This window comes from Bos javanicus, chromosome 2 (genome assembly GCF_032452875.1).
Source record: "Bos javanicus breed banteng chromosome 2, ARS-OSU_banteng_1.0, whole genome shotgun sequence".
NCBI classification, from domain to species: Eukaryota; Metazoa; Chordata; class Mammalia; order Artiodactyla; family Bovidae; genus Bos; species Bos javanicus.
In genome coordinates this window covers 93,786,799-93,812,800 of record NC_083869.1, presented here as the reverse complement: position 1 = coordinate 93,812,800, position 26,002 = coordinate 93,786,799, and the positions used below count along the sequence as shown (strand labels likewise).

At 38.1% G+C, this 26,002-nt stretch overlaps 1 protein-coding gene across 2 annotated transcripts in view; it reads right to left on the bottom strand.

Annotated features, from left to right (window-relative positions):
* PARD3B (par-3 family cell polarity regulator beta) overlaps positions 1-26,002 on the bottom strand; it is a 1,151,446-nt gene that overhangs the window by 220,647 nt on the left and 904,797 nt on the right. For both annotated transcript variants that reach the window (XM_061382241.1, XM_061382248.1), the window contains exon 19: positions 3,005-3,115. In XM_061382241.1, coding sequence (XP_061238225.1) covers positions 3,005-3,115 — 111 coding nt within the window. The remainder of the gene's footprint in view (positions 1-3,004; positions 3,116-26,002) is intronic.

The following is a 26,002-nucleotide window of genomic DNA, read 5'->3' as shown; positions in this document are numbered from 1 at the left end:
CACTTTTTATGTTTCCAAAAATGTCTTAATAAACTTATTGTCTTTGTTAGTTTTGTGTGCATGGTGGTATGGGTGGGGAAAGTGATTCATAGTCTCTTAGGTGAATGAGCACTGGCAAGTGTTCCTCTTTTGTTTGCATAAAGCATGCAAGTAAGGTAGGAGGCCTCAGAGAGGGCATGTAAGAAAGACGGCAACATTTTTAGACTGAGTTATTCAATCCTCTTGAGAAAAAAAAACAATCTGTATATTATTATAGAATGAGAAGAGCTTAATCTAATGTTCCAGCTAAATCCTGTCCCCCAAACTCAGTGTTTCTCAGACTGCTAAAGAATCGCATTGAGCATAAGTATTAAACCTAGATTCCTGACCTCTAATTCGCAAGATTCTGATTCTGTAAATCTGGTGTGTCAGAAATTCTCATTTTTTCCCACAAGCTCCCCAGGTGATTCATTCTGATTCAGGTGTCCCATGGGCCAATCTGAGAAACATAGCTATCTATAAGAAGTCATGTGTTTTGATTTGGATGGGTGTTTTTTTTTCCCCTCTATTTTTGATAATTTCTTCCTGCTATACACTAAATAGAATTGGTATATACCCTGAGGGGTGTGTTAGCAAACTGGCTCTTTGAGAAAACAAACCCAATTTACCATCATTTGCCAATTTCTATGGTGTAAACACTTCCACCATGAACAATTTCAAGCTACCAATGGTTTAAGAAGAAGCTCGCGTAATTCTTGAAAGCTTAATAATTGTCTTTCACAAATTGGTGCAGGCTGGTTTAAGCAATGTACAGTATATATTTTACTTAAGTGCTTTAAACTCTTTGAAAAAGAGATATGTTAGTGAAAAGCTATTATATCTATGACAGCTAGGATAAAGCAAGTAAGCAGTTGGATGGCTTAAATCTTCTTTACATAATAAATTTCAAATGTATTAGGAAAAACTCAACTTTGTGAATTTGTATACACTATTTCCTATTTTATGATTTATTTTATTCCTATTTTATTATATATTTTTCCTGTGGCCAGGCCATGATGAGTGATATGTTTGCTGAGTTCTTTAAGAGTTGTGAATTGGTTTCCTATGGATGATAGAGAGCCAAGAAATGGGACTCCAGGGCTGAGAGCGATGCCAAATGTTCAGCCTTCACCTTTGCCCTTTATGGTCTTCAGCCCCTGAGCTGTTGAAATGTCCTTGGTCATCAATTCTATAGCACCCAACCAAAAAATCAACTTCTCCTCCTTCTTCCCCTCATAAATGATTGAGACACTGTTGTCTCTAGGAAACCCATATCAGATGTGTTTTATGTGTTCACGTGCGGGAAGTGGACTAAGTGGGGGCTAAGAGTATAGCTCTTTAAATATTTTGACCAGACATATTTTAAGAAAATTGGACCTGAAACCAATATAACCAGCTGAGGTAAATTTACGGTCCCACTTTTAAGAACAAAACTCCCTCAGGCACCTGTTTCCTAAAGGCAAAACCAGAAAGGAAATGAACTTTTGCTTAAAGACAACTCACCTTATTTTATGAGTTATCAATTTTCTATCTGGCACAGGATTCCCTAGCTACTAAGAGGAACACCCCTCTTCAACCCCAAGCCAGCACTGAGCTGCAAGAAATGTAAAGTCTGCATTCTAGAAAATAGCTTAGTTTCCTGAAGATGAGGCAAGAATGTGGTGCTTCAGTAAGTGAAATCAGGGGAGCAGCAAAGATCTACGATAGGGACTCACCACACAGATGTCTTTGCCAATAAATGCATTAAAATCTTAGCCTGAATTACATTTTACGTTACAGGATTACTGAATCTTGGATTATGATGGAAAATTCATGTTTCTTCTCTTTGGGGCAACTCTGACATGTGAATAGTCAACAACAATGGAAAGCACTTGATTTCCTTTTATCTGCTCCACTGACCCTGAAACTGAGCTTATCAACCTCTCAAAAATGAGAAAGGGCTAAATAGCATTTTTTTCTTGCTATTGATAAAGTGAGCCTTCTCAATGGGAATAGACCACAAGATAGGGGTCAAAGGTTAACAGTTGGTACTCTTAGCATGCTCTGCACTAGAAAACACAATGAATAAGAAGTATGATTTTCTTAGTACCCATGCTAGAAAATTAAAATAAGTACAAGTACTGACTTTTTAAAAGCTGCAACAACTATTATTACTAATAGGCAAGGAAAAAAGTTGCACAAATCTGATGTCAGGCATGATCAAGTCAGTATCAAATACTTAGTTATAGAATAATCTCAGTCTTTCTCCAAGCTTCATCTGGTTGTGAACGCAAAGAATTTTCAGGAGAAGTATGAATATTCAATTACATATTTCAAAGTCAGACATTTATACATCTACTTCGGGTAAGTGCCAGAGTTAACATCAAAGATATGTGAAGGACTTCTTGTCTAAATGGAACATTAAGCTCCTTAAAAAGGAGAATTCAGCCCTTGCAAACTGTCATTTTTTCAGTAGATGAAACCGACCCTTTCACAGATGGGCAACATACTTTGTAACTTGCTGATGGCATAATAAAAGACACTGGCTTTTTAAAAATGAAGGGCATGTACTTTTCAAATTATAGCACCCAAATGGGTTTAACAGACTAAAATTAAGAAGGCATACAACAGCTTGACAAAAATTAGGAACAGACTATGGAAATTTGATAGCTCTAAGAATCAATATTCAAATGACTTAAAAAAAAAAAATCAAAAACCTCCTTGTTTAAACCATAGGGAACATATGCATTTTTAGAGTCAAAACTAGGGGTAGCACATTTTGGAATTATAAGTACCGATAAAATAAAAACATGAAGTCAATTTCTTCTCAAAATATAATAAAAATTCCCCAGAAAGGCAGATTCCATTTATATCGGGTATCTCTCCTTTGCATCAGTCAACCCCTATGCATTTTAAAATAAGATTTCTCCAGTTGACTGATAGAATAACCAAATTAAACATAGACCCTGCACAAAAATAAAACAAGAGGCTTAGCATTTCTACTCACCTCTCACGTTCTTCTTTCATTTTTTCCAGTTCCTCTTCTCTCAGGCCACCCTGCTTCAGAGGACCTTTTTGCTCTGCCTTTCCACCCTTATCATCTTTCTTCTTTCCAAATCTAATGAAACATGGAGAAGATGATTGTTAATGATAAGCATGTTCTTTTTGTGGTAAGTTGTAGATATTTATGAGATGAACTCATTAAAGTACAATTCTTTACTCTAAGCAATAAAAAGTCATTTCACATACAATGGAAGTAAAAATAAGATACTTAGAGCAGAAAAATAATACAGTTACTGAAGTCCCCTCCCACTTCTCTCTTCCTTCTTTCTTTCTACTTGGCTATTGATTGTACAGTCTGTGCAAAATCATGTGATTAAAGACTAAAAATTTCAAACAATTAATTCAGTGGTGATTAAAAGAATTGAAAAGTTGTCATTAATATATAGCTAAAACCTAATCAATCTCTTAAAGAGGCCTCCAGAATTCCAGGTGGCATCGGCATTGAAGATTAAACTCATGAGGTTATATAGTGATGGTGCTGGTAAAGGACTTTACCAAACACATAGTTCAATGTTCTAACCTTACAAATGAAGAACCAAAACCTCAGAGAGGCCTTGTTCCTTAAACAAACCCAAGTTCAAGGCAGGGCTGGGATTAGCATGTGGCTCACCTCCTACACCAAACATATATCTTCAGGCTACACTCACTCTCCATGTAGCCACATGATTCCCAATTCAGCCCTGAGTCAGTGTGCTCTGAATACTTCTTGGTGCTGGGCATATGTGTAGTTAACTGGCCAGTGGTAATTTTACTTTCTGCCCCAACTTTAATGAGATAATTGACACATAACATTGTGTAAGTTTACAATGTATTGATTTGATATATATTACTTTAAAAAGAATTACAGCCAAAATATTAGCTACACCCTAGCCTGGTAGGCTGCAGTCCATGGGGTCGCGAAGAGTTGGACACGACTGAGTGACTTCACTTTCACTTTTCACTTTCATGCCTTGGAGAAGGAAATGGCAACCCACTCCAGTGTTCTTGCCTGGAGAATCCCAGGGACAGGGGAGCCTGGTGGGCTGCCGTCTATGGGGTCGCACAGAGTCAGACATGACTGAAGCGACTTAGCAGCAGCAGCAGCATATCCTGTCACATAGTTAGCATTTCTTTTTTGTTGTGAGAACATTTAAGATGTGCTGTCTCAGCAACTTTTAACTGCCTGATACACTACTATCAGCTATAATCACCATGTTGTACATTAGATCCGCAAACTTGCTAATCTTACACCGGGAAGTCTGTACCCTTTGGCCAACATTTATTCATCTCCCAACCCCTGATAACCACTATTTTACTTATTTCTCTGAGTTTGATTTTTTTAGATTCCCCATAAAGTGACATCATACAGCTATGTGTTTTTCTTTCTCTGACTTATTTCACTTAGTATAGTGCCCTCAAGATTCATCCAAGTTGTCACAAATGGTAGGATTTCCTTCTTTCTCATGACTAAATAATATTCCATTGTGTGTGTGTATAAATACATACAACCATATATGTGTGTGTGTGTGTGTATCAAGCCTATCTTCTTTATCCATTCATCTGTTGATGAACACTTAGATTGTTTCTGTATCTTGCCTATCATGAATAATGCTGCAACAAATTTAGGAGTACAGATATCTCTGAGAGATCCTAATTTCAATTCTTTTGGATATATATCTAAAAGTGAGATTGCTGAATTATATGATAGTTCTAGTTTTAATTTCTTGAGGAACCATTCATTGTTTTCAATAGTAGCTGTACTAATTTGCACTCCAAACAAGAATACACTAGAGTTCCCTGCAATTATGATAAAATAATTGGTGTTTCCTTAGCATTTTTTGGAAAATGAAACTGCCAATTTTAAATTTAAAAAAACAGCTACAATTAATTTTTGGTCTTTTATATTCTTAAAAGACAGGCATTTTTCCTAATAGATATTTTCTTTGAAAGCAGTCTCCCATAGCCTTGGTATTAACACACATGAAAAATGAAAATGACCTGATACTCTGCTGAGAACCAGGATAAAAGTCATTCTATTATGCACTACTGCTAAGTCACTTCAGTCGTGTCCGACTCTGTGCGACCCCATAGACGGCAGCCCACCAGGCTTCCCGTCCCTGGGATTCTCCAGGCAAGAACACTGGAGTGGGTTGCCATTTCCTTCTCCAATGCATGAAAGTGAAAAGTGAAAGTGAAGTCGCTTAGTCGTGTCTGACTCTAGCAACCCCATGGACTGCAGCCTACCAGGCTCCTCCGTCCATGGGATTAGGCAAAAGTACCGGAGTGGGGTGCCATTGCCTTCTCTATTATGCACAGACTTCAGTTAAGGTAAAGACTCGTCTTAAATCTTAGGGAATCCCAGTTGTCCCTTGTTTCTTACTACCTAGCTACAAAGTTTAACTCTGTGAGTAAGCATTCATATCTCTAGCTTACTCATCCCATCTATGTATCTATGTATCCATCCATCCTTCCAGCTATATAACCTGAGGACACTTGTCAAATTACACACATGATCAGCTGACTGCCCCTCCCCCACTCCCATCCCTGTGCCCCAGCCTTTCAACACATCCATAGAGAGTCAGAATCTCCTCCCAGGAGGACCTAAATCATAAACTTGTAAGAAACTCATTTCCTTCAGAATTTCATAGAAGTGGCCTAACATTTGTCTCTTTCTGGATTGTGTTTCAAACCAACAGGTCAAGTGGCAGCTCTGAGTATGACACGTGGAAGATGGCACTGCCAACATTCACAGTCATGATGTCATTCAAGAACGGACTGCATCCTGCTTTCCGCAGAAGCCTCTTCCAGCTTTGACTCCTCTGTATATTTTTTCATTATAATTTCAATGAGCAAATTGTCTTTCATGAGTTTCCTGTCTCCCCACTGCCGTCTCTCTGTGTCTGCTCCTACTGCAGTGCTTTTGCTACATATCCAGTCTAGTCTGAGCACTTGGGTTGGTTGACCATCAGCTTTAATTCCATCATTCCCGGCCTTATTTTTTTTCTCTTCTTCCTCTTTCTTGCATCCTTTTCTGAATCTATTCCTCTTTCTCACTGAAGAAATGACCTGATCCCATTCATAGAAGTAAATAGAGAAGACAGAAAAAATAGACAAAATATAAGAACATTAACTTTCAGATCATTCAGATTTGTTAATATATTCATGATCTCTCTTTAACCTACAAAGCAGGAATATCTAAATAATGTGTTTCCATGAATACATTCTTTGGCTTTTTGGATCCATGAAGAAGAGTCTTAGGATCAACATTATTACTCTAAACTCCTTTATGTGACAAGTTAATACTTTAGTACATCACTTAGTAAAATAGTTTTCCCTCAAAACGTCACCAAATAAAGTAATAGTGAAGCAAAAAAAAAAAAAAAAAAAATCAGAATTGTGGGGAGTGAGGGTAAAACAATGCCTCAGGAAGTTGATGAAGGCCAAGATTGCCAAGATCTCTATAGATTTTAGGCTTGCTTTTCTGCTACATCTCAAATATTTTCTTCTAAATTTTGAGGTTTTAAGATTTTCTGAGATGAAAGTAGTGTCATTTTTGAAGGGTAAAACGAACTTATACCCTAGTTGACTTTTAGTATCACAACCAGTATATTGTTTTTTCCTTCCTGTGGCTGAAGTATTCACTTGTACTGCAGTTTGAGAACAGCTTATTATGCTTCCATTAGAGTGAGATATGTTTGAAAAAGAAAAGGTTGAAAAAGTGAAAGTGTTAATTACTCAATCGTGTCCAACTCTGTGACCCCACGGACTGTATGTAGCCCACTAGGCTTCTGTGTCCATGTAATTTTCCAAGTAAGGTAGCCATTACTGGAATGGATAGCCATTCCCTTCTCCAGTGGATCTTCCCAACCCATGGATGAAACTTGGGTTTCCTGCATTGCAGGCAGATTCTCTACTGTTGGAGTGACCAAGTTAGTTGTAAGTAAATTCTGCCAAGCATTTTCTTCTAAGCAAGAACCATCAATAATATTCAACTCAACCAATTTTATAAATATTATAAATGTTTTGATTTAAAGTTCATGATCATTTATTAAAGTTTCTAGTAAGAAGAGCAGAAAGCTGTGAAATTTATTTCATTAGACAGAGAGAACAGTTACCAATTATCTTATTTTGTAAAGTCTGGGTAGGTTCAAGAACAGAATTCTAAGACAATAATCTTCAAAAGGGCTCCCACATTGTTAAGATGAGGAAATTGAGACTCAGAGAAGTTAAATGCCTTTTATTTATTAACACACTGAATTCTTCTTTCCAGTATAGCAGTCAGACAACTTAATTATCAGTGGTGGCAGTGGTGGTGGTGGGAGTTGGGAGAAAAGCCTCAATTTAGTGAATATTACAGGTCCTTGTTCTCCTTTCACGCAGCCTCTTTTGGGGGTCATTTCATATCCATTCTTACTTCCACTGACATAAAGAGAGAAGAGCTGGGGAGATTCAAATACATTGATTCATCTCTCCATTAGCTATTTTTGTGAGAAAAGTCATGCAGACCTTAAATGGTTGAAATTACTGCTTTGCATTCTAAGGTTTCAAATATCCACTGCATTCCAGACCTCCATTATCTATTACCTAGGAAATTTGAGAGTTGGTCATTCTGGGCTAGGTGCCTTAAGGAAATTGCTTATAGGTCAACCTTGCTTTATATAAAAGATATTTTCCTGAAGAATTCTGTGCAAACATATGGTTTTAATCAATGAAATCGTACTTTCCATGTACCTGGAAAGCCTGTTTAAAGAATCTTATGATGGATCTTTTCGTAAAGTGGAAAAATCACCTTTCAACATACTCTTTATGTAAATTTAGATTTTCATGAATTATAAGTTTGCTTCAAACACCTGTTCCTGTTTATTTTTACAGAGCGGTTATATGAATCAGCTTCATGGAAGACTAGCTTGCTTGCTTTCTTCTTCTTTCATTCATGCATTTGTTTTAAAAAATATTTCTTAGGCATCTCTTTTGTGTCAGACATTGTCATAAGTACTGGATGTAGGTTGATATTTTATTGGGATACAAAACCAGACACTGCCCTCATAAAATTCACATTCTGATAGAGGAGACAGTCACCAAATAAGTATCAATATATAAGTTGTGAAAAGTGCTATGCAGGGAGTTAGGAGAGAGAGTAACAGGAAAGAGACTGTTTGGGGAGGTCTTTAATGAAGAAATGACATTAAAACCATAACAATAAGGGGGACAGATTCCAGACAAGTAGAGATAGGAGATAAGCCTGTGGATGAAGGAAGGGGACATGCAGAGGACATGAGGAGCATGATGCCTGGTGCATTCCAAGCAGTGAAAGAAGGCCAGTCTCCAAAGCAAGGAGAACAGAAAGGATCTTTGTATAAGATTCGGACGGAAAGAAGGGCAAGGTCCTTGGAGTGCAGGTCTTAGAGATGCTTAGAGTTTATTATAGGAATGACAGTAGGTCATTTTTTTAGTGATTCAAAGAACAGAGACGCTAGTAAGGAAATTGGTTGATTTAAAGAATTGGTAGAGGAGCAACAAATGACTAATCAAATCATTTTAAGGAGAAGTGCTACAAAGTTATGCACATTTAAAAAAATGATGCTGGTTGCTGAAGTAACAATGTACCACATAAAAGCAGGAAAGTTGCCTGGGAATGGCTGTAGGAGTGTGGGTGAAAGATGATGGTGGCTTGGATGACTGGAGGCTGCTGAGAAGAGAAGACAGTGATTTGGAAATGATGGGCCAATGGAGAGACAATCAGAAGTTCACTTCTAAGCACAGTTATTTTAGTGCCTTTGGGAAATCCAGATGAAAAAGCTGAGGACAAGGACTGAGCTATGGGCACTTTAACACTTAAATGTTGGATGGTATACAAAGCGGACAGAACAAGCACAGTGAGAGAGACAGGAAGAAAGTTAGGAAGATGTGGTGTAAGACATCTGAGAGAAGAGGGCTGGGAGGAGGAGTACATGGTCAACAGATGGGAATACTGTTGAGAAGTCCAGTGAGCTGACGACTTGAAAAGGTTCATTAGATTTGGCAATCTGAAGCCAGTCATCACCCTGGCAAAGTTCAAGGGTGTGACGTGAGCAGAAACCAGGTGGGAGTGATCTTAACAGTGAATGGCAGGTAAGTACAAAAGTGTGTGTCTTTGTGTGTACAAGCATTTCGAGAGGTTTGGCTGGTAGGGTGGTTTCTGGAAATGGGGTGAAATGTTGAAGATGGAGGTTTTCAATTTGGCTCATCTCCGAAGACTTTTGTTGGCTGATAAGAAGAAACGCCAGAGAGTATTTATAGATGAAAGAGAGAAGAGAATACTGCCATTTTTTTTTTTTTTTAGCATGACAAAATATACTTAACATAAAATCTACTAGTTGAATCATTTTGTGAGTAACCAGTCAGTGGCATTAAGTACATCCACATTGTTGTGCAAACACTAACCACCATCTCTCCAGAACATTTTCATCATCCCAGATTGAAATTTTGTACCTATTCAACAACAACTCCCCATTTCTCCCTCCCCTAGCCCTTAGTAACCACTATTCTACTTTCTGCCTATATGAATTTGTTCTTGGTACTTTACACGCTGCTAAGTCGCTTCAGTCATGTCCGACTCTGTGTGACCCCATAGACGGCAGCCCACCAGGCTCCCCCGTCCCTGGGATTCTCCAGGCAAGAACACTGGAGTGGGTTGCCATTTCCTTCTCCAGTGCATGAAAGTGAAAAGTGAAAGTGAAGTCGCTCAGTCGTGTCCGACTCTTCGCGACCCCATGGACTGCAGCCCATCAGGCTCCTCCGTCCATGGGACTTTCCAGGCAAGAGCACTGGAGTGGGGTGCCATGTACTTTATATAAATGTAATCAAACAATACTTGTCCCTTGGCTTCTGGCTTATTTCACTTAACAGTATGTCTTCAAGGTTCATCGATTTTGTAACATGTATCAGAATTTCCTTCTTTTTTAAAAGGCTGGAAAATATTCCATTGTATGTAGAGTACTGTATTTGTTTATCCATTATCTGTCAATGGACACTGGTGTTGTCTCCACCATTTTCCTCTCCTGATTAATGTTGCTATGGATTTTGGTATAGGAGAACAAAGTTCTTGATAATGGCAAGAAACTCAGAAAAAGTAGCAGCTAGGAGATAAAACTTCACAGAACTGATAAAAGGGAAGTGGAGGTGTTCCTGGGTAATTTATCAGTTAATGTGATGCAACACATATAAGAAAAATGACTCCTATCCATAAAATGAGATTTCTTGGTATAAATTAATAAATCAAAGGAAATAGAATATCCAAGGTGGAAAAGAACCTCATGGAGGGTTGTAGAAAAATACTGAAACAGACCTCACCAGTATTCCTATTTGGCTTATGTAGGGAAGGGGTTTCCCTGGTGGCTCAGTGGTAAAGACCCAGCCTGCAAGGCAGGAGACGTGGGTTCGATCCCTGGGTTGGGAAGATCCCCTGGAGGAGGGCATGGCAACCCACTACAGTATTCTTGCCTGGAGAATCCCATGGACAGAGGAACCTGGCGGGCTACAGTCCATAGGGTCACAAAGATCAAACATGACTGAAGCAACTGAGTACGCAAGCATGTGCTATGCAGGGAAGTCCTAAATAACTATCTGGGGAAGTAGAATTTAATAATGGTTCATTCAGTCATTCAAACATTTACTGTGTAGCCATTACATATCATATGGGTTAGGCACATGGCATTCAACCACTAATAAGGTGAGTTGTTAGGTAGATCTCTAACTCCTCCATCCAACTAATTAAATAAGGTTCCAGTATCCTATTGGTTTCCATACTGGAAAGATTTTAACCCAATTCTTAGTATTGGTTCCCTAATTTCTCAGCAAACATTTTCTTGTTTCTATTTCTTTCCTTGAGCTTTCTAGATAAAGATGACTTTCAAATCCTCCCCAGATTCCTACGCACCCTAATAATCCAAATTCACAAATTTATAGCTCTATCTCTGACTGTTTCTACCTCCAGTCTCATATTTCATTCACTTTTTCATTCTGCTAAGTCGTATGGGTCTACAATTTTCTTCCTTGATCCCATTGGGCAATTTATGTAGGTATTAGCGACCACTCTTCTTTCTCTTGGCACAGACTATATGAAAACAATCCTGAACGATGGCTTAGGAGAACTAAAAAGTCAGGCAAGGGAAAAGTTCAGACACTCTTATTCCAAATTAGTGGTGAGCTATGAATTCAAGGAGAGGTGAAAATTTGAAACCTAATGTATTTCTCCTACAATTAAGAAATACCTTTGGATATCATTGATGCATTTGGAAAAGGCTATAAGACCCAGTCATCAATAATATTAAAAATCTATGGAATGGAGTCAGATATGAAAATGCACAAACCTCACAGTCGTAGTATTTTCTGGACTCAGATAATGTTTCATTCTCCCTATAACTAGTTTACTTTTAAATTACACATGATATTGCCTTATCATGGTGTAAATTATATAGCTTGAAAGAGCTTAAGCAAAATATGGGAGCAGAGAAGTTCACAGACCTTTGACTATGTCTCTATAGTTTATTCTGAAATTCACCCATAAAAGGTTTCTGTTGTCTGATATATTCCAAATTGGGTTCTGAATTAGCATATGCATATGCTTACAAAATTAACATCCATGGATTGCAATCTCATATGATTTCTCTGCACTTCTAAAATGTATGTCACAAATGTCTTTACTTGTTTACCTTAGATGGTTCCCATCGTACCTAAGAATTAGTGAATTTGATAAAAATACAATGAAAATTGACCAAATAGAGAGATTTCTCCCTCCTTTGGGGGGGGTACCTAAGGCCATTGCCTACTTTTATGTTAATGCTGATAGAAGAAAGTACACATATGTGTTTACTGTAAACCAGTCTTAGTGAAGAAAGAAAAAGATATTCTCATTTTATTTTTAGTGTTCCACAGTATGTATTATTGTCATGGTTAATGCCTGTGATTTTTCAGGAGGGAGGTGGAATGCTCTAAAACTCCCTATGCTTTCCCCAGCAGAGGGCTGTACTTTAAAATCTGTAGGTTCACCCTGTAGTTCACAAAAGGAGTTAGGGACTTGCTTTATAGGAGGTGTTCACAAGCAGAAACTGAGTGGTTTGATGATTCAGTAACTGAAGGAAAACTCAGGCTAAAAAATTTTTCTTGTTAACACTAACTGAATCAAGGAGTCAAAACTAAAAAAAAAAAAAAAAAGATTTCCAAGTAAAATTTTAATATTGTTTAGACATTTATTTTGGAGGCATTTACATATTTTCAAGATGAACACAAGCTGTATGAAAACAACAAACAGGTGTAACTCCACTGATATATCTACTACTTCCTTTGAAATCAACTTTTCCATCCCTCCTCCCCCTTAAAACAGCTACTTTGCTCATTCCCAGGATGTGATTCCTAAACGGGTGGTCATGACGACCCTTCATTCCAAAGTGAGGAATCTTCAGACCTCAGATGTGTTGATGTTTGTTTTTAGGATTGAAAAGCAGGGAGGTCCTGGAATATTCTAGGATTTCTGTCTAAGTGGATGAAACATCTGGTAAAGTCTTCAGCAGTTCTCTGGCTCAATTCAGCAGCTGGGAATCTTTGAACTATTGATACTTTGCTTTCCCAGACTGAGGAGCTAAGAAAACACAATGGGTTTGGAAACACCAACTATATTCAGAATAATTCTAGAGGGTCCAGAAAGCAAAGCAAAATGTGTATCACCAATAACCCGTCTTCCTAGAAATAAACACACAAACCAGGGACAAAGGCCTCTAGGAGACAAGACTTGTGAGAACCAGTGAAGGAGTTGGTGAGCCATTGGACAGTTAACTTTTGCAGAACCCTTTTGTAGCAACTGAAAACTGAGATTATTAAAGCAGTGCTTGGTTAGCAAAAAAGGAAAAAAAAATATGAAAAAGGGGCCAGAAATTAAAATTAAATGAAAATAAGCATAAATGAGTGAGGAAGAAAGATAAAGATACTAATAAGGTATGATTTTCAGATCCACACGGGGACTATAAAAAGCTTATTAACTGTCATGACCACACTGGGTTTTAAGTTATTCCATTCCTCTGCTTTCCAGAAGACGAAACACTCTTCAGGAGCACACTGAACTTTGATTAATTGCTTTCATACGCGCTCACGGGCTTTAAGACATTGCAGGCAAGAGCCTTAGTGATTCAGACTTAAATGCTTCTGATTTCTGGGAACCATATTTAACAGGAGCATTAAAGAAATAGATCTTTTTGCATTTTTATGTTTTCTTAATAGTTAGAAAGGCTTTTCTTTTATTAAATGTTTACTTATTTCAAAGCAGCAGAATATGTGGCTTCTTCCTTTTTATTTTTATTACTTTTAAGTGGATCTTTAAATGTCTCTGAAGGCTGCTTGAGTGCAACTGATTGTCTGCATAAAACCCTAATATGGATCCAAAGAGACCACACGGCTAGAATTCAGACTTCGGCCAACAGCCAGATAACGCTTTCTCATCTGGGTGCCCATGGTATCCTCTTTCTCCTCCTTTCTTCATTTTCTCTCTCTCCTCTGTCCCAGAAACCCAAAATCTAGGCAAAGAAAGTGTTCTGAGAACACATCATATCTCATGTCCTAATTTCTACCAACTACGGGCGATTTCCCAGCTCCCGTGGCCTTCCTGAGGTCAACCTGTTGGGGCTCACTCCAGACTGACCACGGACTCATCCTGCAGAAGGAAATCTCCCTCCACAGGAAATATCTCTGAGGTCCATTCACTGGCAGGTGTGGGTCATTTCGGCAAACTGCCTGGGAAGGGAAACACTGACTCACATCCATGAAAAGAAATGCAGGGAGGGCTAACTAAAAGCTCCATGGAAATGGGAGGTCTCACTTAGAGTCACTAATAAAATGTCAGATACAACTTATTCAATGTCACAAATTCACATCCATGTACTCTGTATAAAGTCCATTATCAGAAAGAATTGATGATGGTGCCTAACTCATTACATGGAAAGAACAAAAGGACAAGAGTATTAAGAAATAACTGTGGGATTTTTTTGTTTGTTTGGTTTGATTCGGGTGTTTTTTGTTTTTTTTTTTTCCTCCTGGCACAGTGACTATGCAAAGGACCATTTTAAAGGAAATCCAGGGTGTTACTGCTCCATATTCAGAAGTTAAGAGAAACAAGTCAAATTTCATCTGCACTAAACAAGAATTAAATAAATAAAATAAACCTGAGTGCCATACCCAGTCTAATGGGAGTGAAACTTATCTTTATAAATCTGATTAAACAAAAAAAAAATTATCACTTCTTTGATGCTCAAATTAGCATCTTTTCTCTAGCATACTGAATTAATTAGTGGAGTGACAAAAGACTTAGTTCATGTAGGATCAAAGCTGAAATCATATATATCTGAAATTTAAAATTAAGAACACACAGCTTTATTCCTCTATAGCTCGTGTACTCTTTTTCATGTTCTCTATATTCTAAACCTTCTGTGTGTCACATGAAGTATAACTAGGACTCTTTTTTTCTTTTCACAATCTTCTTTTTAATGTATAAAATTTTCACTGAAAAGACAATGAGAACATCACAGAATTTCTTTTTCTTCCTGGGGGTGGGAAACTTTTTCATTGTGCCATAAAAATTTAAATTATGTCACTTTTTTTTGTCAAGCATTTATTGTACAAATACAAAAGAAGCAAAATAATTAATGCACGATGGAGCTGGTAAGAGAGCCTTAAATAATAGAAAGGAGTTATTATATTAATTCTTAATAAGTGATACTAAGTTTGAAACTGTTTTTAAAAGGTAGAAGCTCTCTTAACTTTGGACTTTTTTTCTTCCCTTTTTCTGTAGCAGAGAAAGCAATTTTGAAAAAGGGAGAATTGTTGAGGGTTAATTTCTAGGTTGTCTTAATTCATTAGAATGAATATTTCATGTTTTTTTTTTTAATGTGCATAACATTTTCACTAAACAAAACTAACCTGGATGGGCATGTTTATCTTTAGCCAAGATAGGATGCAGAGTAGACTCAGGGAGGGGATCCCTAGGCGTGGAGGGCTTGTGCTGAAGTGAGCAGTGGTACTGGGGGTAGGGCGCTGCTTTAACTATTGCTTAAAATGGTTTCTCAAGGGCTCCTCAAGGGCTAGGGCTAAGGCTAGGCCCTTCTGTGTTTCTCTTATTTATGTATACATGCCATCAAGCATCCACTCAGCAAATGCTTGTTCAGCACCAACTTTGAGCCAGATCCTCTAGTGGATGTTAAGGAATACAAGTCGATTCATCAAATATGGTCTCATTCTTCATGCCTGATGCATTGCAAAAATTCAACAACCGCTGCTGAGCTGAATTAAAGGTCAGGATTTCAGGAATTATGTCAATTGTACCCATTTTTCATAGCCTCTATTCTAGAAGAAGGGCCCCATGCTAAGTCGCTTCAGTCGTGTCCGACTCTGTGTGACCCCATAGATGGCAGCCCACCAGGCTCCCCCATCCCTGGGATTCTCAAGGCAAGAACATTGGAGTGGGTTGCCATTTCCTTCTCCAATGCATGAAAGTGAAGAGTGAAAGTGAAGTCGCTCAGTCGTGTCCGACTCTTAGCGACCCCATGGACTGCAGCCCACCAGGCTCCTACGTCCATGGGATTTTCCAGGCAAGAGTTCTGGAGTGGGGTGCCATTGTCCCTCATAACTCAGCATGTTATCGCTCCATAAAGCTCCAACATGGAAGATGCTCTCCCGATGAATGCACAAATCACCCAAATAGCCTAATTTAGGTGTGATGACTTATAGGCCAGTCACAGCCTTGGATGTCTGCAGGCACAGTGAGACCAAAGAGGTGACAGTTACTCACCTGGTCAAGGTAATAAATACCTGGCTCTCGAGGGCCACGGGGGCCCTGAGTCACCTTGGGTTTCTATCTCACGATGACTAGTTCTTTCATGTTATGCAAACACTCTATTTTCAAATACCAGGCTAAACCCTAAAATAAAATTTAAACCCAAAGGTGTCATTAGAGGTGGTTAATCTCCAAGATGTCATCTAGAAAAAACATGATGTCTATCTTGTACTTAGGCTTTTAATTTCAGAGTTTCAGAAATGTTGACCTCTTTAATCTTAGGTTTCAAATAAAGATATATGTTAGGGAGTTACTGGGTTCTCTTGACACAACCCATCTTTGTCATTAGTTCACTCTGTCCTTAAACAGACTTTCAAATGACAATACCTCTGTCTGTAACTTTCTCTCTAGAAGAGTTCTTTTGGAAAAAAAAAATTAACTTAAAAAATCTGAGCCTTCACTTTGTAAGGCAAGGGATCAGTATTTTTATGTTAGATTTAAAGTTAGCATCCCTCTTTATTCTCTAAGTCCCTTAACAGTAGACCATAAAACTGAACTGATTCTCAACTATAAATAGGCTAGGAGGAAAAAATATACCTATGCTAAATATCTCAAGTGAAATTCTACATCACACTCTGACTCTCCCAGAAAAGTCACAAGTCTCTGAAATGTTTCAAACCTGTGTTGCCTGCAAGTGTCGGCACTTTTTCTTAAAATGTCTAAAAACTCCCTTTCCTTAGCTTTTCTCAATTTTTAAAACTTGGAACCCATAAATAATATGGGGTTGCCAACAATAAAAAGAGGAGTAATACTTTATTATTTTAAATAGAGTTGCTGTTTACTCACTGAAGTGCACAGGGGATATTATAGGCATCTTCCAGGTCGAGCACACCTTATACCAAAAGAAATCGGGCAAGGTGACAGTCACCACAGAGCCGTCAATCAATAATGTTTCCCTTTGTTCAGAGGGACCTGGACAAAAAACCCATAGGAATAGGTTTCCCGTTTTAATACAGCTTTATATGAATGAATATAATCTCCTTCTCCAGCAATTTAATATCACTAAAGAAAATATATCCAGGCTTACACAACAAGAACAATGTGATTTCTGACAAGGTTTTCTAATCGCTTGTAATTCAGAAAGAGCTATTATTAGTAACATACAATCACAAAACAGGCTTTCACCTGGAAATTCATAGTAGCTTAGCCCAGTGATTTACAGTTTGACCAAAGAAATCAGAAATTGATTTATAATCTGTCCAAAGTATCAGGCCCGTATTTGCTTGCCCACTAGACTGTGAAACCACTCTTCTGCCATGCGAGTATACTTGCTTGTTCCTCCCTTTGCTGTACCAATGGCTAATTTTTCCTTTCTTCAATGCCACAGATGAATAATTCCCATAAATTCCTAATACAGCTCAAAATGGCTGCCAGTATTCTCACAGAATAATCAATCAATGCTAAAAATTCCGTGTACATATAATTAAAGGCATCAACCTATAAAGTACACGATGAGATAAATGAAAGGTTTGAACCTGTAAGCAGAACATACGACATGGGATTTTTGACAAACATTTCTTTAAAAAACGTAGGCTATTCAATTAAGTGAATTGACCTGAAGGTGTTTCCTTATCTTTGGGGCTATTTTAAAATATCAGATCAATTTTGGATCATATGACATAGAAGGAGTGATACTGGAAACCTCACTTTTGCCCAGCTCTGCATGTACTCAGCTGACAGAGGTATCATATACTCCGCTCAGTGTACTGGCAGCCTGTGCCACTGCGGCTCTGGACGGTGGTACAAGGTGCACCAGTAGCATCACTCAAAAGATGGCTGAGCTGGCTCAGGAGCATCACTCACTGAGCTGGCATCACTCAGCGCATCTGCAACCTGTATTTGACTTTGGGTTTAATGCCTCTGGCCTCCCCAGATTTGGTATTTCTAAACATCACCACCTAATATTAAAGTGACTTCTGATAACTAATCTTTTTTACAAACATTACAGTTATATTTGATTCTGCAGAAACCCACAGTATTTGTGTTTTTCATTTTGGAAGGTTATTCGGAAACCCAAGCCAATATATTATTATTTCAAGTGTGACTAAGCTGTTGTCATTCATTTTATACCAACCCTAACATTCTTTAGGACCCATTCTACGGAGAGCTATAGATTCTCTGGTCCAGCCCATCCGGCAGTGGAAGAATCAGTTTGGATAAAAGAACAGTAAAATATTACCGTTAACTCAGTTCTATAAATGTAGTATTTGAGTGAGTTAGTAAGAAAGAAAAGAAAGAAGAACTAGAAAAATTTATAGTTTGGTTAGGAAAGCTTGAGCTTAACATGTTTAATCTAAATTTGGCAAGTTAGGGGGAGGAAAGATAGTTTTAAATGGGCCACATTAATGTACCCCCAGTCAGGAGATTAACAAATAATAATCCCAAAGAAATTTGTCAACAACTTGCATCTAAAATAATAATTATTTAATAAGGGAGCAAATTTTTCAGGGGATTCATAGATGCTTTAAGATGTAAAATGCCATTAAAATCCTATCATGTAATATATAAAACCATGGCTTATGCATTTATTTGTTTACTGAATTTACAGTGGATTTCCTTGTGAAAGGTGTATATTACATATTGGTTTTATGCAAATACTAATAGATTTCAAAAATAAGTTTGTTCAGTAAGTGCTTTTGAAATATTTATCTATTTATGAAAAATATTTCAGTTGCATTTTTAAAGAGCTTTGTAGGCAAAGTGTTCTTGCTGGTTTAAAAACTGTAGTTACAGAAACTCTCTTGGGGTGGAAGGCTCTTTGATATCATATTTATCTAATCCTGCTTAGAGCTCAGAAAGTCAAGTGACATGCCTAAGGCCATACTGGCAGTTAGAACCAGAGACTTGACCCCCTCAATTCAGTACAAAGTTCTTTCTATCTTGCTATGATCCCCAATTGTTTGTACAGATGTTATGAATTATTCACCAAAATTCTGAATTCTAAAAAGGAACCCAACTCAATAAAAACTTAGTTTTTTTTTTTTAATGAATTCCAATTGCCCAGAAATGCAATTAACTCTAATGACAAAGTCCAATTTAGTGACTACTTGGCCAAATATAACATGCCAACCAATATGAGGACTTGATAACTTTCTCATTATCTTAAGCTCCCTCGTTCACTGACATCCTCACCCTTGTACACAGACAGACTCTTAATATATGCCAGCTGATTTGATCAGGTTGCTAAGAAACAATTACTCAATTATTTAGCTCAGTTGGTTAGAACACTGTGGTAATGGGGTCAAGGTCATGGGTTGGCTCCCCTGTGTGGGCCAGTTAACTTGGACCTAGTCCATAACCACAGACTCTACTTCTAACTCAGATGGTCTTACAAATACATGCCAGTGGTCAAAAGGGCACTTGCCAAGAATGTGTGGACAGAGCAGCATAAATCCATCACTTCTCCCAGAAAAACAGCTCAATGCCAGTTTTGTTGAACATATGTGGGTTAATAGTAACATTTTCACAGGTGAAAGACAGAACGTGGTTCCAGATTTTATACTACTACTGAACTGCAAACCTAGCATATTAAAAGAAATTTTTAGAAAACAGGAAAGTCTATGGTAAAACTTAAGTTTAAGGAAGTATTTGAGATTTGCAGGGAGTGTTTTAAACATGAGCCAGTGATTTCTACCAGATTTTAAAAAGTTACCAAATTTGGTCTATGTTTGTAAAATATCTTGATTTTTAAATACTGACTCTTAAAAAAATTAGCCTGAGTTTCAAACATAAGGTATCTTTGAGCCAAATTTAACAGTAGCATCCCAGTTTGAAAACACTGGTATATCTAAGTACCTATATATTTATATCTATCTACGTATGTATTTTAATGGTTGTGGTGACCTTTGGTTCAGTTCAGTCACTCAGTCGTGTCCAACTCTTTGCGAGCCCATGGACTGCAGCACGCCAGGCCTCCCTGTCCATCACCAACTCCTGGAGTTTACTTAAACTCATGTCCATTGAGTTGGTGATGCCATCCAACCATCTCATCCTCTGTCATCCCCTTCTCCTCCTGCCCTCAATCTTTCCCAGCATCAGGGTCTTTTCAAAGGAGTCAGCTCTTTGCATTAGGTGGCCAAAGTATTGGAGTTTCAGCTTCAACATCAGTCCTTCCAATGAACACCCAGGACTTATCTCCTTTAGGATGGACTGGTTGGATCTCCTTGCAGTCCAAGGGACTCTCAAGAGTCTTCTCCAACACCACAGTTCAAAAGCATCATTTCTTTGGCACTCAGCTTTCTTTATAGTCCACCTCTCACATCCATACATGACTACTGGAAAAAGCATAGCCTTGACTAGATGGACCTTACCTTAAATAAATATAATTCATTGAGCTTTTCATTGATTGAGACCCATTGATCAGCTTTCAACTAATATTGGACCAAGGTAGTCAGAACTGATATACACAAAACAAAGATGTGATACTTTTCCATGGTTGGTACCATTATTTGATTAAGAGAGAATACCATGGACTTGAATTTTTGGCAGTAATTTTGTAGATGAGGTAGGATCACCCAGACTCCCAAAACTCAGCCAAGTATTTTTTTTTTTTTTTGAATAGTAAACACATGAATTAACAATGCTTCTTCAGAAAGCCCTCTACAGGAAGTTACAAATCAGCAGAACTAGAACAGTAAATTCTGTATAGTAACACAGTTTTGCAGTTTAGACCTTGTACTCAAAGTTTTTAAAAAAAGCTAAAATAAAACTTTTTTTTTTCAAGATTTCAAGAATGATCTTTTCAAAATCAGTTAAACCCTTTGCTTCCTAAAGCAGCAAACAGAAAGGGGAAAATATATTCTCATTTGTCACCAATGAAGGCCACAGGGCTTTAGGAAAGGAAGGCACATTAAGTATAAACAGTATTAGGAAAACATACTGCATATATTTATTAGCACTAGTGATTTTCTAGCTGATTAACTGATATATGAAAACTTAATGAATTCCTGTAAACTAGTTAAATTATCTGTCTCACAGATAGCATGGACTAGTCAGATTTCTTACATTATCAACAAACTAAAAACTCCTATCTAGAAGTTCTAGAAGTTCACAGATTCCTAAAAGACGACCCATGTGTGTCTATCCCTGGATAGACAGTTACAAATATCTGTTTTATTGCAATTAAGATTTTCTTGGTGCCACAAATCAATGCTATGCTTTGTATTAATAGTGAAGAACACCTAGGTAGCTTCAAGAGACAACAGAGTTGGGAGGCTGATATTTTCTGAGTAGAAATACATTCTTTCAGGTAGACTTTAAGGACTGACCATAAGTCTATCATAAGTCTAGTCAAAGCTATGGTTTTCCATATGTATGGATGTGAGAGTTGGACTATAAAGCTGAGTGCCAAAGGACTGATGCTTTTGAACCATGGTGTTGGAGAAGACTCTTGAGAGTCTGTTGGACTGCAAGGAGATCCAACCAGTCTATCCTAAAGGAAATTAGTCCTGAATATTCATTGGAAGGGCTGATGCTGAAGCTGAAGCTCCAATACTTTGGCCACCTCATGCAAAGAACTGACTCATTGGAAAAGACCCTGATGCTGGGAAAGATTGAAGGCAGGAGGAGAAGGGTACGACAGAGGATGAGGTGGTTGTAATGGTATCACTGACTTGACGGACATGATTTTGAGTAAGCTCTGGGAGTTGGTGCTGGACAGGGAAGCCTGGCATGCTGCAGTCCATGGGGTCACAAAGAGTTGGACACTACGGAGTGACTGAACTGTATTGACATCTATCATTGAATCAACAAGTATTAAGCATTAAAAGGAAATCTAAAATATGTCAAAGTTGTTGATACATAATCCCTACTTTCATCTATTTTACTAGAGTGCAATCGATTCTCAATGACACAGAGGCTTTTTATCTACTATGTAGATTACCCATAACATGTGCTTCCCCTTTTCCTCTGCCTTTCCATTTTTATAGTCACCTGAGGACTCATTAGTGCTTCTACCAGAGGATGAGTAAAGGAAGGGAAAGGATATAAAACTTAAAAGGAGTCAATTTTCCTGCCTTTAAGTAGCTGGGGGAAGAAGACATAGCTATTACAAGGCTTGTACATTATGTATTTCTATTGTCCATATTCTCCTTGTTAATCTTACCGAAAATAATTAAGGACTGGTTCTAACACTCCTTGGAATGTTAAAATGACTGATGATTGTAGGAAATAATCATAGTAAACAAAATGAAGTGATGTAAATTCAGTACTAAGGAAAGATGAAAAACATACTTTCAAAGTCAGTTTCAGAGTCCCTAGAAGCATCAACCCACTGGGTAAATTTATGAATGTAAACATTAGTTGCATGGACAAGGATCACAAATTGTATCATAAGAAGGAGGTACAATATCCACATGATGGAATACTACTCACACAATGATACAGATGAATTTGAAAAGCATTTTGCTAAATGAAAGAAGCCAGATCCAAAAGTATTGTCTGATTTTATTTATGACATACTGGAAAAGGCAAAACTATAGAGATAGAAAACAGATCAGTGATTGTCAGGAGTAGAGGGCTGAAGATATGAATCTGTTGCATATTATGACCATGGATATGTGACTCTCTGCACTTGCCAAAACTCCTAGAACTGCATACAACAAGAAGTGAATTTTACTGTGTGTATTTTAAAAACAACCAACCAAGATATGGGGGAAACTCCAAATAAGAATACAACTATAACATGTAAACCTAGTTATATTGTAAAATATTAGCATAACCACATTGAAGGACTTGGGGGATAAAGGAATTAAACCAAGTAACACTGGAAAAAAATATTTTGACAGGATACTATAGGGATAAAGACAAAAAGCATTGTACACACCAAAAAGGACCTATTGTATAACATATGGAACTCCGCTCAACATTCTGTAATAACCTAAATGGGAAAAGAATTTGAAGAAAAAGATACATGTATATGTTAAAATATTGTACATAAACACTATACTCTGATTAGTACAGGGACTGATGTTCAGTCGCTCAGTTGTGTCTGACTCTTTACTACCTCATGGACTACAGCATACTTCATGGCTTCCCTGTCCTTCACTGTCCCCTGGAGTATCCTCAAACCCATGTCCATTGAGTCAATGATGCCATCCAACCATCTTATCCTCTTTGACCCCTTCTCTTCTGGCCTTCCATCTTTCCCAGGATCAGGGTCTTTTCCAATAAATTGGTTCTTGGCATCAGGTGGCCAAAGTATTGGAGCTTCAGTTTCAGTCCTTCTTTATGGTTCACCTCTCACATCCATACATGACTACTGGAAAAACCATAGCTTTGACTAGATGGACCTTTGTCGGCAAAGTGATCCTCTGCTTTTTAATATGCCGTCTAGGTCTGTCACAGCTTTTCTTTCAAAGTGAAAGCATCTTTTAATATCATGGCTACAGTCACTGTCCACAGTGACTTTGGAGCCCAAGAAGACAAAAGTTTTTTACTGTTTCCATTTTCCCATCTATTTGCCATAAAGTAATGGGACTACATGCCGTGATCTTAGTTTTTTGAATGTTCAGTTTTAAGCCAGCTTTTTTACAAGGGTTCAGTTCAGTTCAGTTGCTCAGTCATGTCCAACTCTTTGTGACCCCATGAACCACAGCATGCCAGGCCTCCCTGTCCATCACCAACTCCCGGAGTCCACCCAAACCCATGTCCATTGAGTCGGTGATGCCATCCAACCATCTCATCCTCTGTCATCCCCTTCTCCTCCTGCCCTCAATCTTTCCCAGCATCAGGGTCTTCTCAAATGAGTCAGCTCTTCACATCTGGTGGCCAAAGTATTGGAGTTTCAGCTTCAACATCAGCCCTTCCAATGAACATCCAGGACTGATCTCCTTTAGGATGGACTGGTTGGATCTCCTTGCAGTCCAAGGGACTCTCAAGAGTCTTCTCCAATACCACAGTTCAAAAGCATCAATTCTTTGGTGCTCAGCTTTCTTTATAGTCCAACTCTCACATCCATACATGACTACTGGAAAAACCATGGCCTTGATTAGACGGACCTTTGTTGGTAAAGTAATGTCTCTGCTTTTTAATATGCTGTCTAGGTTGGTCATAACTTTCCTTCCCAGGAGTAAGTGTCTTTTAATTTCATGGCTGCAGTCACCATCTGTAGTGATTTTGGACCCCAGAAAAATAAAGTCGGACACTGTTTGCACTGTTTCCCCATCTATTTCCCATGAAGTGATGGGACCGGATGCCATGATCTTCGTTTTCTGAATGTTGAGCTTTAAGTCAATTTTTTCTTTCTCCTCTTTCACTTTTAGCAAGAGGCTTTTGAGTTCCTCTTCACTTTCTGCCATAAGGGTGCTGTCATCTGCATATCTGAAGTTATTGATATTTCTCCCAGCAATCTTGATTCCAGCTTGTGCTTCCTCCAGTCCAGCGTTTCTCATGTTGTACTCTGCATATAAGTTAAATAAGCAGGGTGACAATATACAGCCTTGACATACTCCTTTTCCTATTTGGAACCAGTCTGTTGTTCCACGTCCAGTTCTAACTGTTGCTTCCTGACCTGCATACAGGTTTCTCAAGAGGCAGATCAGGTGGTCTGGTATTCCCATCTCTTTCAGAGTTTTCCACAGTTGATTGTGATTCACACAGTCAAAGACTTTGGCATAGTCAATAAAGCAGAAATAGATGTTTTTCTGGAACTCTCTTTTCTGATGATCCAGCAGATGTTGGCAATTTGATCTCTGGTTTTACAAGGGTAGGGGTTAGCAATTATGAAACAACTTTGTGTGTATATTCAGTTCAGTTCAGTTCAGTTCAGTCGCTCAGTCGTGTCTGACTCTTTGCAACCCCATGAATCACAGCACGCCAGGCCTCCCCATCCATCACCAACTCCCGGAGTTCACTCAGACTCACGTCCATAGAGTCAGTGATGCAATCCAGCCATCTCATCCTCTGTCGTCCCCTTTTCCTCCTGCCCCCAATGCCTCCCAGCATCAGAGTCTTTTCCAATGAGTCAGCTCTTCACATTAGGTGGCCAAAGTATTGGAGTTTCAGCTTTAGCATCATTCCTTGCAAAGAAATCCCAGGGCTGATCTCCTTCAGAATGGACTGGTTGGATCTCCTTGCAGTCCAAGGGACTCTCAAGAGTCTTCTCCAACACCACAGTTCAAAAGCATCAATTCTTCGGCGCTCAGCCTTCTTCACAGTCCAACTCTCACATCCATACATGACCAGTTGAACAAAGAATTAAATACATTATAGATAATGAAAGCCAGCCTTTTCACAGCATGAAAATGTAATTACAAATAAGGATGCGGGAAGGTGACAGTGAACACTGGTGTTGGATTAGGACCGGAGGTTCAGGATAAACACATTTTTAAAATGTATACACAGATTTGGAAATAAGTATAGAGGTATCTATAGTCAAGTATGTATATAGACTTATTTATTTATTTATTCATTTACCTATCTATGTATCTATTTATTTCCAAGTTGTGTCTGCTGAAACTACAGCAATGAGCACTCCTAAAGCCCAGATCTTGGTTTGAGTAGGAGTCCATAATAAAAGGAATCAAGCCTCCAAGGGAAAGTGGTTTATTCTTGGGGTATGGCAAGAAAAATATGAAATAGTTCTAGAGCTTCTTATAGAACCAAAAGGAAAGTTCTCAGAAAATCTTGGACAAATAAAAAGGGAATAGGAGCTACCCAAAAGAGTTCACAATAGTCAAAGGTGGAAAAACCTGAGCAACAAAATTATAACAGGACTGGGTAAAATAAATATCCATGAATCTATAATGATATAAATAACTGAATAAATAATAGTAGAAGGAGAGAGGATAGCTCTTCATTAGAAAGGAATTCTAACTAGTGAATGTAGAAGGAAAGAATGAAGTAAAAACAATACTGGAATACCAAGTAACAGTTGTTACTGATGGGAATCATGGATGGATGCTAAAATTAGTGGGTCAAAGTATGAAGAGAAATAGAATATTTGCATAGTCTCAAAATATATCCCTGAGGGATGTGTTAATTATAAAGGGAATCCAGCAGATACCACCTTAATGATATGATTAAGATGAATATCATTAATTATAAGACATTTCGACATCATGGACCCCATGAGAAGGGCATGTCCCTTCTGTAGTATTCTGGCCA